General features: G+C 44.3%; 2 protein-coding genes across 2 annotated transcripts in view; one reads left to right on the top strand and one right to left on the bottom strand.

Annotated features, from left to right (window-relative positions):
* Positions 1-16,545, bottom strand: part of LOC309381090 (vomeronasal type-2 receptor 26-like) — a 108,542-nt gene that overhangs the window by 73,686 nt on the left and 18,311 nt on the right. The gene's annotated exons all lie outside the window — the stretch shown is intronic.
* Positions 1,547-14,385, top strand: LOC309381145 (vomeronasal type-2 receptor 26-like). The gene is made up of 5 exons (XM_081931710.1): positions 1,547-1,761; positions 4,607-5,431; positions 11,142-11,369; positions 12,275-12,401; positions 12,561-14,385. The coding sequence occupies exons 1-5, from the start codon at positions 1,600-1,602 to the stop codon at positions 13,457-13,459; spliced, it is 2,241 nt and encodes a 746-aa protein (XP_081787836.1). The 5' UTR covers positions 1,547-1,599; the 3' UTR covers positions 13,460-14,385.

Here is a 16,545-nt window from a genome sequence, read left to right as displayed (position 1 = left end):
TTGTACCTGGACTGGAAAAGAAAAAGTGTTGGAGACAGAGTCAGGATTTGGAGCAGGTGAAGGGCTGGGGGGGAGAGGGAAGCCAGAGCTGAGCCCCCCCCCCCCCGGAAAGCCACTGCAGCTTTGGTCTTGCGAGAGTCTTGTGATTCTCCTGCTTGGCTGGGTCAGGAAGGAAGAGGAGCCACACGTAGCAGATGTGAAGGAGGCAGAGCCAGAATGAGATCCCTGCTGCTCCTGCTGCTAATTCAGTCCCATGGAGTTTGTGTGAAGCAGAAGGCAAAATGCCCCTTGAATCTGATCAGAGATGAAATTGATGCTCACAATTACTTCCGGCCTGGAGACTTTCTCATTGGTGGAATCATATCTCCACAATATATTTTGGAACATAGTCCATATGTCTTTAACCAGACACCCTTCAAAAACCATTTCATGTAAGTAATTCTTTATGTAGGAATGTCAAAGTCTTTAACCTCCCCTGGTCCCTCTCTCTGAAGGAGAGAGCCCCTATCTCACGGCTGGGGAGTCTGGGGTCCTCCAGAGATCGCTGGATTACAACCCCCTCTTGCCTGACCGACCCTTGGCCTTGATAGTTGTTGTTGTTAGAATTTATAGATATCCCTATACCCGGGGGTCTCAGGGCAGTTCACAGAATAAAATCAAGATATAAAACCACAAAATACCTGAGAAAAATAAAAACAACAACCCAATTGCCGCCCCACCGGGGCTGATGGGAGGTGGGGTCCAGTAAAAGATCCCCCCCAAAGCCTCTCCTATTGTCTTGCATCCTGCAGGTTGGTGACACAAGAATGCAAGAGAATCTGGTCAGGGATCAAAGGGATCCCCTGAATTTTCCCACCTGCAGGAAGGAGGTGAGGATGGCATGAGACTCAGGCAGTTTCCAAGGTGCCAAGTTTTGATTTATCACTATTCTGTTTGTACAATTTATAAACTGCCTAGTCAGAATTGTCTTTAAGGAATGGAGCAGTTTTGAGAATGAAATGCTAAGATCTTCCAGGTGACATTTGTTAGCTGAAGAGAGGGAAAGGTATGCTTTCTACAAAATGAAGAAATAAACAATAGAAGTCAGAAGACTCCCATGCTATGGAGTCAGATCTCTAAAAAAAGAACAATTCTTCTTCTTCTTCTTCTTCTTCTTCTTCTTCTTCTTCTTCTTCTTCTTCTTCTTCTTCTTCTTCTTCTTCTTCTTCTTCTTCTTCTTCTTCTCTCATTCTTCTTCACCCTCATTTCTAAGTAAAGTTGTCTTGAGATATTGGACTAACTAACCCACTAGTCACAAAACACCACCTCTACACTCCTGAATTGGAGAACAAATTGTATAATGGGCAGGAAAGGGTTGGATATAAATGCAATAAGATAATTTAATAGAGACTAATCTTTGTGGATAATATTTTGTTATCATTCACCTGTGAAGAGGGTTTGAGTCTTTTAAATTGGTCCATTCATTGCAGCGACACATTTGCGTTCTACTGGCACACCCTGTCCTTCCTGTTCACTGTCCAGGAGATCAACCGGGATCTCAGGCTCTTACCCAACATCCCCCTGGGCTACAACCTCTATGAGAACTATTTTGATGCCAGGATGACTTCAGATGCCATGCTAGAGCTGCTTGCAGGCAGCGGAAGAAACATTCCCAATTATCACTGCGGAGAAGAGAATCCCCTTCTGGCTGTTCTTGGAAGGAGTGATTCTGACATCTCAAAGGAGATTTCCACCATGTCAGGCATCTACAAAATCCCACAGGTATGAATGGGACAGGGGGCATGGAGGGACGCAGTAGGACACTCTACTTTCTCCTGGGGGGAGTTAAGGGGGGAAACCCTGAGCTATGTGCTGGCCATCCGGCCAAGGATTCTCCCACCTGCCTTGCCCCACCTTCCAGCCCTGAGCTGCTGCCATGGACATGATCTGCATGTGTCTTTTAGTGAAATGAATCGAGAGAGAGATCATGAGTCATGCGGTGGGGAGACTGGGTGCATGAATTCAAGAGTGCTCAGTTCATTTCTGGTTGCTGGTTTGTTGAGGGTGTTAATATTGTTCCATGGATTATACATACGGTACTATTTTGTTAATTATATAATGTTACTTTTGTTGAAATTGCACTGTTGTTTTGTTAAGAGTGTCTTATAGAACATAATTGTTTTACTGCTGGTTTGTAAATTATTCTATACAATTTATGTTGTATTTGTGATGTTCTATTACGTTTTTGCTGTTCTTGAGCCGCTTTGTGATTTTTGTGAATGAAAAGCAACACAGAAATATAATAAATGGAATGAAATCCATACTCTTTTTTGAACATACTGAGCCTTTTCCTGCTTGGCCCCCTCCTGACAGGCAAAGTACTAGCAAGGGGAACCAGGCAGGCAGGGAGCATCTTTATTTTTTATTTTTTTAATAATATTTTATTAGGTTTTATGAATCAACAGAAAAAACGAAAAAACACATACACAAAAATATAAGGTTACAAAATACAAAAAAAGAATTACAGACATTTAACTTATAAAAAAGAAAACAAAAGACAGAAAGCAAAAAACAAAACACGCTAAAACGAAAAACAAAAATCCCTCTTTTTAAATTCTCATCTTTGATTCACTTATTTTCCTGACTTCCTCACATCTCCCTTTTTTGTATCCCTTTTGAAAATTAATTCAGCAAATTCATATCCAATTAACTTATCTATTATCAATCCAATCTTATTTTTAACTTTGTTGCTAGAACCCCTTCAATTCATTTCAATGTCATCAACATTCAAAAATTTTACAATGTTTCTGTAGATAAATTTTAAATTTCCTCCAGTCTTCTTCCACCAACTCTTCTCCCCGATCTTGGATTCTGCCAGTCATTTCCGCCATTTCCATGTAGTCCATTACTTGCATCTGCCATTCTTCCAGAGTGGGAAGGTCTTGTGTCTTCCAGTGCTTTGCGATGAGTATTCTTGCTGCTGCTGTAAGGTACATAAAGAAAGTTCTATCCTTCTTTGACACCAATTGGCCGACAATGCCCAGGAGAAAGGCCTCTGGTTTCTTAGGGAAAGTGTACTTAAGTACCTTCTTCAATTCATTGTAGATCATCTCCCAGAAAACCTTAATCCTTGGGCACGTCCACCAGAGGTGAAAGAATGTACCTTCAATTTGTTTACATTTCCAGCATTTATTATCGGGCAAATGATAAATTTTTGCAAGCTTGACTGGGGTCATGTACCACCTGTACATCATTTTCATAATATTCTCTCTTAGGGCATTACATGCCGTAAATTTAATCCCAGTGGTCTACAACTTCTCCCAGTCAGCAAACATGATATTATAGCCTATATCTTGTGCCCATTTTATTATTGCCGATTTTACTGTTTCTTCCTCAGTATTCCATTTCAGCAGCAAATTATACATTCTTGATAGAATCTTAGCATTGGGTTCTAGCAGTTCTGTCTCTAACTTTGATCTTTCCACCTGGAAACCCACTTTTTTATCCTGGTTAAAAACCTCTCTTATTTGAAAATAGTGTAACCAGTCTCACACCTTCTCTTTAAGCTTCTCATAACTCTGCAATTTCAATTTGTCACCTTCCTGTTCTAAAATTTCCCAATATTTTGGCCACTTGTCCTCCATATTAAGTTTTTTCAAAGCTTTCGCTTCCATAGGTGAAAGCCACCTTGGGGTTTTACTCTCCAAAAAGTCTTTATATCTGATCCAGACATTAAACAGTGCTTTCCTAACAATATGGTTTTTAAATGCCTTGTGTGCTTTTACCTTGCCGTACCACAAGTATGCATGCCACCCAAATACATTATCATACCCCTCAAGATCTAAAACATCTGTGTTTTCAAGAAGTAGCCATTCCTTCAGCCAGCAAAAAGCTGCTGATTCATAATAGAGTTTCAAGTCTGGCAGGGCAACCCCCCCCCCCAACAGGCAGGGAGCATCTTTATCCCTTCACTTCTTACTATCAAATGAAAGAGACAGAGAACCACAAAGTATGTTCCCCCCCCCCCCCGGCTGGAGCTGTTGCCCAGTGTTCCCCCTCCTCCTTCCCCAGCTTGCATATCAGGCCCCTCCTGCAGCCTACGGTGGCGGCCAAGGGACCCCTTCTGCCTCGGGGCCGTTTTCTGCTCTGTGATGTGGGTGAAACGCCTGGTTTTAGAGGAAGGAGGAAGATCTAGCAGGCTCCCAAGGGACCTAGTCTCAACCGGCTCTGATCTTGTCTCCACTGCATCTGACTCCTGTCTCTCTTCAGGGCTGGTGAATCTGCTACATTGCCCTTCTTCCTCACCTTCCAACATTCCCCAGCTCTTTTCTTCTTCTGGGCTGTGTCCTTTTCCCACCATCACAATCCTGGCTCCATGCTGTCTTCCCCTGCCCCTCCCTGGAAGACTCTTGAGGATCTCCACCTCTTCTGCTCATCTGAACAGTTCCTGACACCACCAGATGTTTCAGAATAAAGCTCCCATTAGCCCCACCAGCACAACTGTGGTTAGATATTAATCATTTCAGATTACTAAATATCTGCTCCCTTCCTGAAAGCAAAACAATTACTCTTTCTGTTCCCTTCCATGAAAGTAAAACAAACAATTACTCTTTCCTTTCCTCACCAGCTCAGTTATGGCTTCACAGCCCAGGTTCTTGAAGATAAAACACAGTTCCCTTTCCTCTACCAGATGCTCCCCAAAGAGGAAAGTCAGTACCAAGGAATAGTGGAGTTACTCCTCCATTTCGGATGGAACTGGATTGGTCTCTTGGCTCCAGACAATGACAGTGGAGAAAAGTTCGTGAGGACTATGACACCTCTGATGATCAGAAGAGGGATCTGCATTGCCTTCTCAAAAATATATACAGAAGAGGATTTATTTCAACTAATGGACCCAAGTAAAGCTGTTATCAACAGGAGACAAGTTGGGGTATTTGTTTGCTATGTAACTGATACAAAGGAAATTTTCTTAATAATGGAAACATGTATAAGTATTGAGGAATATTGGAAGAAGGAAATACCGGGAACAGTCTGGATCACAACAGCTTTCCAGGACATCAACGTTAGCTTGACTTTCCCTCCTAGGTACATCCAGTACATTCAAGGGTCTCTCTCTTTCAGCATTAAGACCAGGATAAGGAGCACCAAACATGGTTATGATGAATCACTGTTCCATAATTTTTTCCTTTTTTGGAGTGTAGCATTTCACTGTTCATATGCAAAGCATGTTTTATCCCCAAAATCCCGGATAAGATGCAGAGAGAAGGAGGAACGGGAGTCTTTGCCCCAAGGGGAGATTGAGAGAGTCCTGTCTGCCGACAGCTATGGCACTTACATCAATGTTCAAGCTGCAGCCCAGGCCTTGAATGCTGCGTTTTCATCTAGACCACGGCGGATGCTGATGGTGGGAGAAGGAGCCGAACGGGAACAGGGAAGGCTTCAGCCATGGCAGGTATTTCCTTAGGCATTTAGAATGGTTATGTAAATTATGTGAATATTTGGAACTGGCCAAATTGATGGATATAATGAGACTAAAGCCAATGAATCCAGAGAAGAAGGAATGGAAGTGCTTGAATGATTATTTAGAAAGACAAGGTTCTAACGTAAAAATTTGGCTGTGTCTAGAATGACCTCGTGAATGGAAAAGGGGAAACATATATATATGTTGGGATACTGCCAGGGAGACAAAGGCCATCACTGCCTCCACGTCGTCTCCGGACGATCTGTTGATCTCTGTAGTCACGCAGTATCAGCAATTAGCGGCACCAAGCCTCAGAAACAGATTGCCACATTCCTGGGCTGGAGCACACTCTGTCAGCAGAATTCACACAGCAAAAGTTGCACTCAGGAGAGTATCATTTAGAATGTTTATTCAGCGTTGGTCAGAACAAAGAAAAACATGACCGACTGCTATCGTGTTCTGGCGCAGAGAGAGAAAACGAAAGCAATAGCAAACTTAAACATCCTGAGAAACACGAAACACGCAGACTCTGTGACTGACAAGCCTGCTCTCTCTTAAGGTGGAACGGAAATATCCTAACATCCTCCCCCTTTCCGTGTAACCTGTAGTACCTGTGGTTCACCCAACTGCAACATCTGTACGTAAACCTTAAGTTGTTCTCTGTTAACAACCTTAGACAACAGATCAGCAGGAATTTCATTTCCTGGCATGTAGGACACCTGAATCAGTCCTTTCTGAATACACTCTCTTGCACGATGTAGCTTAATCTGCAAGTACTTGGTTCTTTGCTTGCAACTCTCTGAGTTCAGCAAAGCCAAACAGGATCTATTGTCTTGATATACCTGTATAGGACATTTCACAGAAACCCCAATGTCCTTAAACAGTTGCATCAACCATTCACAATCCATGAGTGAAAATGACAGAGCATTGAGTTCTGCTTCACAGGAACTTAGGCTCACTGTCGTCTGCTTTTTGCACAACCAGTCAAACAGACAGTGGTTGTACATGTAGCATACTCCAGAAGTGCTTGTACCATCCATGGTGTCACTTCCAAAACTTGCATCTGCAAAGATTTCAAGACCTCCAGTCTTCTGACTGGTGAACCTCAGCCTGTAGTGCATAGTCCCTTTCAAATAGCGGGCTATGCGCTTCAGAGTTTTCCAATCCTGAACAGTAGGATTGTTAGCATGTCTGCTAAGCAGGTTAGTGCTTACAGCAATGTCAGGTCTTGAGCATCTAGCAATGAAATTCAACTTGCCTAGAATGCATCTGTACAGCGTAGTTTCAGAAAACGCTTCAGCAGTACTATCTACCTGGTAACCTGTCACCATCGGTGTGTCTGCTGGGTTTGCATCAACCAAATTCAACCTGGTTAATACATCAGCAATTTTCTGTGTTTGGTGTACCAGAAAATTACCTGCTTGGTCCCTCTCCACCTGCAGAGAAAGATAGTTGGATACCTCACCAAGATCCTTCATGTCAAAGTGCTCCTTCAGCTGAGCTAGGGTGCTTTGGTAAAAAGCCTGATTCTTCCAAAACATCAGAAGATCATCAACAAAACATAAACAATACAGTTTGTTTTGCCCCTCCTCCTTGACAAACACACATGGATCAGCTTTGCCCTGGTGAAAACCTAGAGAAAGCAATGTCTCAGTGAGTTTTGTGTTCCAACACCTGGCACTCTGCTTGAGACCATATAAGGATTTCCGCAGTCTACAGACCATTCCCTTCTGTATCTGCATTCCATCAGGTGGAAGCATATACAGCTCCTCCCCCAGAATCCCGTACAAGAAAGCTGTATTTATGTCATGATGAGAAACATGCAGTTTCTCCTCTGCAGCTATCTTGAGCATTAGCCGAATGCTCTCATATTTGACGGTGGGCGAGTAGGTCTCGTGGTAATCCTGTCCTGGTACCTGTGAAAAACCTCTGGCAACTAATCTGGCTTTGTGTCTGACAACCTTGCCATTCTGGTCTGTCTTGGCCTTGAAGACCCATTTGCTGCCAACCAGTCTCATTCCTGGGACTACCAGTACCAATTCCCAAGTTTGGATCCTGTTCAAGGAATCAACTTCAGCCTTCATGGCATTAAGCCAAGGCTCAGCATCTTTAGAGGTCAACTCCTGAACCTCTTTGAAGCTTGAAGGTTCCCACACCTTCTCTGAGCTACTAAGAACAGCAGTTGCCATCTTAGCAAACTCATCAGCAAACCTCTTTGGAGGTCTGCCTTTGGTGGCCCTCTCAGATCTGCGAACCAGACGTAAGTCTTCTGGACTCATCTCCTCCTTCTTAGGAGAAAAGTGACCAATGGTGAACAGTGGTTCTTTCAGTTCATTGTCAGACGCATCAGATGGTCTGACTGAGGCCTTTGCGCTCTTGTAGTCTGCTGTGTCATCACTGTCACTGACAGCAGCAGCAGCGCCACCAACTGAACTGGAATCCGAACTCTGATCATCATCATCATCATCATCATCATCCTCATCCTCAGCTTTCTCAACGTCATCTGTCTTTTTCCCATCACCTTCATCCTCCTCTGGGTAACTCTGGAAAATTCCCACATTTTCCCCCCACTTAGGATTGTACTCAACACTCTTGGTGAACTTAATGGACTTAGAGTTAGTCATCCACACCCTGTATGCACCTTTCTCGTACCCCATGAACAAACCATGTGCCCCACGCTTCCCAAGCTTGTTGTTTTGTGGGGAGTGTACCCACATGTCAGAACCGAAGATTCTCATGTGCTTGACAAAAAAAAATCCTTCCAGTAGCACCTTAAAGACCAACTAAGTTAGTTCTTGGTATGAGCTTTCGTGTGCATGCACACTTCTTCAGATACCATGTGCTTGACGTTCAGTTTCTTACCAAACATCTTCTCGTACGGAGTGCAACCTATGGGTGATGACAGTCTGCAATTAACGGTATAAACCACCGTCGACAGAGCTTCCCCCCAAAACTTCTCAGGGAGGTTGACATCATGCAACAAGGTTTTTAGGCCTTGAAGCAACGTTTGATTTGCTCGCTCCGCAAGTCCATTCATCCATGGCGATCTAGGCGTTGACAAATCATGCTGGATTCCCTTCTCAGTCAGGAAAGCTTCAAACTGCTGAGAAGTGAACTCCCCGCCCCGATCGGTAAAAAGACAACCGATACGTTCACCACGAACATTCTGCAACCAAGCACAGAATGCCTTGAACTTAGGGAATGTTTGCGATTTCTGCTCAAGCATAAACACATGAATGTACCTAGAAAAAGAATCAATTAGAACCATGAAGTACCTTGCTCCTCCCAAAGAGGGCGCAAGTGGACCAACCAGGTCTGCATGCACTAGCTGGTAGGGTTTGGAAGCCTGCCTGCTAGACTCCTTGCCTTTTGGAGCAACCTTCACCTTGTTCTCTGCACAAGATATACATTTCATGTGATACAAGATTTGATGCTCAAATCTTCAACCAACCCTGGCATCTTGGCTAGCGCTTGCCAAGACATGTGACAAAATCTTTGATGTGCTTCATGAATACAACCTGCATGAAGAACCTTGTTAGTTTGTGCAACACAACAAGAATCAGCATTAGACACAACAGCATTGTCATCATAAGTTATACAGAATAAACCATCCATAATTTTTGCATGCAAAATGTCCTCTTTGCCTTTCCTGATGACACAGACGCTCCTCTTGAAGGAAATTTCAAAACCACGCCCAGTCAGCTGTGGGACGCTCATCAAATTGTCCGTAGCTCCTGGTACAAAAAGCACCTTACTAATGGTTGTATGCAAACTTGCAAGTTTAACAGTCCCTTCTCCTGCAATTTGCAACGTCCTTCCATCAGCCAGGTGGATCTCTCCTTCTTGAGGTGTGAAGGAGATAAACAGGTGTCTATCCTTCGTTAAATGGCGCGTGCACCCTGAGTCCACAACAAACTTGGCTTTAGCCTTTGGAGCAGTCTTTGCAGCAAGCAAAACCTTGTTTTCCACCAGCGTGGGCTTTTGCAGCTTGCCCCCCTGCTCCTGGCCATGAGGCTTGCCTTTAGCCTTTGGTGAAGCTGTGCCAGCTAACAACGCTTTGTTTTCCACTGGCGTGGGCTCTTCACCCTCCCTCTGCTTCGGGCCATCTGCAGGCATCTGTCTTTGTTTACCTCTGGCCTTCCGGCCTCTGCAAAGACGATGACCTTGGCTCCCACGAGAAACAGAGCTCTCAGCTGCCGACTCCTTGGCTCCCCCTGGAGGCTGGAATGCTGCCTGGGCTGACATCACAGTCTGCTCCCCCTGCAGCTTGCAACCGGTGCCCTCAGCATCCCTGCATTCATTCGCATTCTGGGAAACAGCCAGGACTTCCGATGCATTCACACTCTGGGCATTCAGACTCTCAGCTGGGATGACTGGCAAATGAGCTTTCTTCAAAGCATTCCACATCTTACGTGCCGTCACGTTGCCAGCAAGCGTTTTTATTTCCTCCAGAGAGACGGACAAGACGATTATGTCAATGGCCCTTGAATTCTGGGCCTCCCATTTCTCTGTCAGAGGAACTGGGGGGGGGGGCTTGAGACACGGTTTGCCACACCCCGTACTGACGCAGCAAACTCTCACACCATTTTGCCCAGGTCTGATAATTTCCCCCATTTAACTTAGGGCAATCAGCAGCTTCAGACACTTGGAAAAACTCCATTCCAGGTCTTTACGTGAGCCCGAGTCTCTTTCTTTACTTCAAAGACTCCTTATCTTGGCTCCCATTAATCACGAAGCCTTCTGGCTCGGCTCCCAGGCCAATTAAGCCCTGCCGTAAGATCAAAAGCCCAACAGAAAAGCCTCCTCATTTCGCTTTTCACATACCTCAGCAGCAGTCTGTAGCATTTTCATTCTTACTCTCCTTTAAGTGCCGTGAATCTGGGCCCGAAACCTGTTGTTGGGATACTGCCAGGGAGACAAAGGCCATCACTGCCTCCACGTCGTCTCCGGACGATCTGTTGATCTCTGTAGTCACGCAGTATCAGCAATTAGCGGCACCAAGCCTCAGAAACAGATTGCCACATTCCTGGGCTGGAGCACACTCTGTCAGCAGAATTCACACAGCAAAAGTTGCACTCAGGAGAGTATCATTTAGAATGTTTATTCAGCGTTGGTCAGAACAAAGAAAAACATGACCGACTGCTATCGTGTTCTGGCGCAGAGAGAGAAAACGAAAGCAATAGCAAACTTAAACATCCTGAGAAACACGAAACACGCAGACTCTGTGACTGACAAGCCTGCTCTCTCTTAAGGTGGAACGGAAATATCCTAACAATATATGCATATCTATATATTAAGATGCAAATAATACTGAAATACAGATAAAACATGAAATAAAGTATGAAATGTGAAAGGAAGTGTTGTAAGAGTGATGGAAGTCTATTACTATTATTATTTTGTAAAATAGTGTTTATTGTATTGAAATATACTTTTCTTTATTCTTTTACTGTCTACTTTTCTTTTTCTTTTTTCTTTTCTTTCTTTTTTCTTTTTTCTTTTTTTCCTTTTCTTTATATTATTCTTTATGTATAGTTATATTGATGTATTTACTTTGCAATAAAAATCTAATAAAAAATAGGGAAAAATGATTTTATTGTCTTTTGTATTAATCTTATTTATTATTTGCATTAATCTTATTTTGGAGAGCCCCTTGCTCCAAGTGAGGAACAATGAAATGCTGCTGTTTTCCCTGTCATTCCAGCTCCACCCTTTCTTACAAGAAATCCAGTGTTTGAATACCTCCAGGGGCACAATATGTTTGGATGAGAATTGGGAGCTGCCTCCTGACTTGGATATCATGAATTGGGTGATGTTTCCCAATGAGTCTCATGCTTTGGTGAAGATTGGCAGTACAAGGAGAGAGGCATCTACTGGCATCAAGTTCACCATCAGCCCAGAAGCCATTGAGTGGCCTGAGAAGTTTCACAAGGTAGGGGATGTTAGCGAGGAAAAAGGCTAGGAGATCCTGCTCGTCCTCTTCCTGGAGCCTCTTTTGCCAAATGACCTTAGAAGGGGGACCAGTGGTGTCCTTTCCACCCAGTTTCAGCTGCCAGCGCTGCTCCTTCTTGCCACAGCAGCTGAGAGGGGAGAGGAATCTGGAGGCTCAAGAATGCGCTAGCGCCCAGGCATCCTGAGAAAAGGCAGACTATGTTTCCCAGCCAGGTCCCTCTCACTCTCAGTCCACCTGGGGAAGAAAGCCAGCAGCACCCAGCTCTCTCCTCTTCTTCCTTCCTCTCTCTCTCTCCTTCCCACACCTTCCACACACCCCAGCATCAAAGGAGGCTGGTATTTTGTAACCCCCCAAGTCTTACATCCCGGCGTGTGCACCCTGTGATTTGACGTGTACGAGAATCCTAAGTTTGGCAAAACCCCATTAGAGATCTAAACAGCCAATTGGTACAATAAAACCTCAGATATTTAATACTTCTCTGTACCAGGCTGCCTTCTAAATGTCAGCTAGTTATTTATTTCCCTGACATCTTATGGGAGGTTGTTCCACAGGGATGGCGCCACCACTGAGAACCGCCAGAAGGCCCTTGGAGCTGGACCTCAGGGTCAGGGCTGGATAAAGGGGAAGGAGACGCCTTCAAGCGTACAGGGCCAAGTTCGTTTAGGGCTTTAAAGATCAGCACCAACATTCTGACTTGTATATAAACGTGTGATATAAAACTTGCATGAACAAATGAACAAAGAGATGCTTCTGTGCAAAAAGTGGACAGGGTCGGGAGGCAAAGAGATCCTATTAGATCATTTCCAAAATGTCAAAATTCACCTTCTCTCCCCGCCCTATCATTTTTATTGATTCTCCATGCACCTTCTTATCTTCATGGTTAGGCTGTGCCTCGTTCCAGGTGTAGCAAAATATGTCAACCTGGATTTGCAAAGGTGGTTCCAGAAGGAAAGCCTGTTTGCTGCTATGCTTGTGATCCATGTGCGGAAGGAACCATGTCCAACCAAGAAGGTGGGTGAAAAGGATTACATGGGTGGGTGAAAGGAAGCATTTTTGCCCTTTGCAAAAAAGGAACAAAGAATTGCTTGCCACTCTACACATTCTTATTTCCGGAGCACAGGTGGTCATGGATGTAAGGCATGCTGAAGCCACTCTTTTCCTCTTCCTCAGATGCAGAACGTTGCACCAAATGCCCAGAAGATCAGCATCCAAACAAGGACAGAGATCAATGTGTCCCCAAGATTGTGACCTTCCTGGCTTATGAAGAACATCTGGGGATCACCTTAGCTTCCATCGTCCTCTTCTTATCTTCTACAGCAGGCATTGTGTTAGGAATCTTCATTAAATACAAAGAAACCCCAATAGTCAAAGCCAACAACCGGGACCTCTCCTACATCCTGCTCGCCTCCCTTCTGCTTTCCTCTTTGTCCTCCTTCCTCTTCATTGGGCAACCAAGAATAGCGACCTGCCTTCTCCGACAAACGGCCTTCAGCATCATCTTCTCCATTGCTGTTTCTTCTCTCTTGGCCAAGACCATCACGGTGGTGCTGGCCTTCCTGGCCACAAGGCCAGGGAACAGGGTGAGGAGATGGCTAGGGAAGAGTTTGGCCAACTCCATTGTCATCTCCTGTTCTGGTGTGCAAGTTCTCATCTGCACCATCTGGCTGGGCTCTTCTCCCCCATTCCCAGAGCCCGACATGCACTCCCAGGCGGAAAAGATCATCTTGCAATGCAACGAAGGCTCTGTGGCCATGTTTTACGTTGCCCTCGGCTACCTGGGCTTCCTGGCTGCCATCTGCTTCACGGTGGCGTTCCTAGCCAGGAAGCTGCCTGGTTCCTTCAACGAAGCCAAGCTGATCACCTTCAGCATGCTGGTCTTCTGCAGTGTATGGGTGTCTTTTGTGCCCACCTACCTGAGCACCAAGGGCAAGTACATGGTGGCCGTGCAGATCTTCTCTATGTTGGCCTCCAGTGCTGGGCTCCTGGGCTGCATCTTCCTCCCCAAGTGCTACGTTATTCTGCTGAGGCCTGATCTGAATACAAAGGAGCACCTGACCACAAGGACTTAAGATGGCCTTGGATTCTTACAGTATTGCATGTTGATTCTACCCAGCACTGCAGAAAGGAAACACACATAGTTGTTTTTTGATTAATGCTCCATCGATATAAATCTCTCTTTATTTTGCATAACTCATGAATGATGAAAATGAACCTATAATAACTGCCATGACTACAAGCTCTTGGACTGAAAATCTTTTTCACAGGCTGATTCCAACAAGATACCTTAAACGTCATGTTGTTGTTTTTTATGCTCCTGATCCTCATCTGGGTCATCCTGGCTGGTTCTGGAGGATAGTATGGATTTGGATCAGTTGTATGCAGAATGGCATAGTTCAGAGGCTGCAGAGGGTAGAAGCTGGGGGAGATTGGAAGAGGAAGAAGAAGAAGCACCAGCGAGAGACAGCTGACAGCCTCAGTGTCTTTGGAAAGCATTCCTGACCCCCCACCCCCACCCCTTCTCACAAGACAAGTCAGGCATTGAGGATGGTAGAACAGAGAGCTCAGCTGCAGAAGTCTCAGATTGGCCAACACAGAATAGGGGAGGCAAAGTTGGGGGGGACTTTACTTTGAGCATTTCTAGAGAGAGACCACATTCCTTTGTCTCTCGTTGTGATTATTGAATAAACTAATGGGTAAGAACTCTCCTTTTGTTAGCTGCTTCTTTGCTGCCAATGAATCTGATTCCCCAAAGCCTGACTCCTTTTCATCTTCTGTCTGAAATGAGGGGAGGAACCAGCTGGGGAACCATCAAGGGCAGAAGGCTGAGAGCCTGAGGAGAGGTGGTGGGACAACGATGGGAGGTCAGAGAGAGAAGACTGAGGAAAAGAGGGGTCAGAAGCTGAGAAGGTAACAGGGCTTAGTGAGCGGGGAGAGTCTGTGGAGAGGGCAGTCCAGAATCAGAGGCCGAAGCTGAAGTAGAAGGGAGGGAAGAGGGAGGCCATAGGCTCCCCCTCCTGCAGCCACAAACTCCCCTCCCTCCTGGTCTCTCAGAACCAGAAGAGGCAGGAAAGGGGTGGAGGAGAGAAGAACTTCACACAAGCACAGTCTCTTCTTGCTTGGGAAAAACCCTGGAGAGGAGCGGACATATGCAACTCCAGGACATGAGCTGCCCTGACCCTTTGCCAAGTCTGTGAAGATCTCCATTGCCTCAAGGACTTCTTTCTGAGAGATGGGTTGGTTTAGGTACTGCCTGTGCTCATCTGGCACTGGCTGAAAACCTACCTCTGAAAAATAATTGTGTATTAATTTTTGAGGCAGGTTGTCAGATGAGTGCATCTATCCTCTGAATCTCTTGCTGAGTCATTCAATACTGTCCCTTCAGGTTGCAAACGTCAGTAATTTGAGTTCTGTTTCTCGGTTTGCTGGCGCTAGGGTCACACACCTCCCCCCAAAACCCCCAAGAGGAGCACTGGGGTGTCTTGGGGTCCTGCGGCTCACAAACGGAGCTAAAATCAAGAGGAGGACTAGAACATTTATTATTAATATTGAGCTATCAAAATTTAATAGTACAGACTTATTATATTGAATATAAAAATGATTTGGATGTGAATGGATGTAAAGATCTGAATATATAATTGCTACAAATTATATTCGTGGATAAGGTGGGGGAGGGGAGGGGTAAAATTGAAAGTACTGGTTTTCTTCTACTGAACCTGGAGGAAAGTCTCTGACAAAGTACTGATAAAGCTGAAAATAACACTATTAATGGTGGGAAGAGGCTTCTTGTTCTGAAAGCAAACCCTAGAGGAAGCTGGGAAATGGGAAGAGTCCCCCCCCCCGCTCTAAACTAGAAATGGCAGAGGAAAAAATCCATATGTTAAAAGGAACCAGCCAAGCTGTAATTCAAAAGAACATAAGAGATGAATTGCATGATTTTCTTTTAGATATGAAAATAGAAGTGTTTGATCAGATAAAAGAAGATGTTAACAGAGCAGTTTCTTAAATTTGCAAAAAATAATAATTTCCTTGCAGTGGCCGTGACACAATTAAAAACGGCAAATAGACAAACCACCAAGGTGGAAACGGTAGAGAGACGAGACACAAGGGAAATACAAGGGAAAGTAAGGGGAGTTCAAGACAAAAATGGTATTATATGTGAAATGATCTGGGAAACTTTGACTGATAAAAGTGAAACCTCATGTGAAAAGATTTGGGAGGCTTTGACAGAGAAGAATCAAGAAGGGAGGGCAAGATGCACAAGAGGTTACTATATGTGGTGGAAATGTAAAATTCTTTAAAAGGCCTGGGAAAAGATGTATACAGATTTGAAGAATATGTGGGAAATGATTAATGTTAAGGAAAAACTGGTGAAGATATTGAGATGCACAGGGTTTGATGGACCTACTGAGCGAAAGGTTTTGTTCCAGTACTGGAGAGAGGATCCCAGACCAAGCAGGTCAGCCTCCGCCGAAGAAGACAAGAAGACTGGCAAAATAAACTCTTGAACGATGCAGGACAATTTAGTTAATTTGAAGCCATAGAAAGAAGGAATTTGAGTTTTAAAAAGGGGGGCAAATGTTTAATGCATCTCTTTCAAGCTTGTGTTTAGACTTGTACATCAGTATAACTTTTACAACTCACTTGTAATAAGACGAAGAAGGTTTTAAAACTGGACTGTTAAGAATATAAGGTTTGATGGACGTGCATAAATCCCTCGGCAATCTTCGCGGAGCTCTGGCCCAATGGTTGCCAGTGGCTTGATTTGAATTAATTTTATAATGAATGATTTTAGAGGGTTGTGTTGTACTTAAGAATCATAGAATCATAGAGTTGGAAGAGACCACAAGGGCCATCGAGTCCAACCCCCTTTTGTACTGTTTTATTGTTGTTAGCCGCTCTGAGCCCGGCTTCGGCTGGGGAGAGCGGGATATAAATAAAATTTATTATTATTATTATTATTATTATTATTATTATTATTATTATTAATGAAACCAAGAAGGGGAGGGGAGGGAAGTCTGCCAAAAAGAATATGGTTTTTAAAATTTCACATATGATTCCCCACCCCCTTTATCTTCTGTTGTGTTGTTGCTGTTGTTTTTATTTTGGTTATTTATGAAAAAATTAAAAAGGCTATCACAAAAAAGAGGATCACTGA

Source organism: Podarcis melisellensis (assembly GCF_964234715.1).
Source record: "Podarcis melisellensis genome assembly, chromosome: 12".
Classification (NCBI taxonomy): domain Eukaryota; kingdom Metazoa; phylum Chordata; class Lepidosauria; order Squamata; family Lacertidae; genus Podarcis; species Podarcis melisellensis.
This window is presented reverse-complemented; position numbering and strand designations above follow the sequence as displayed.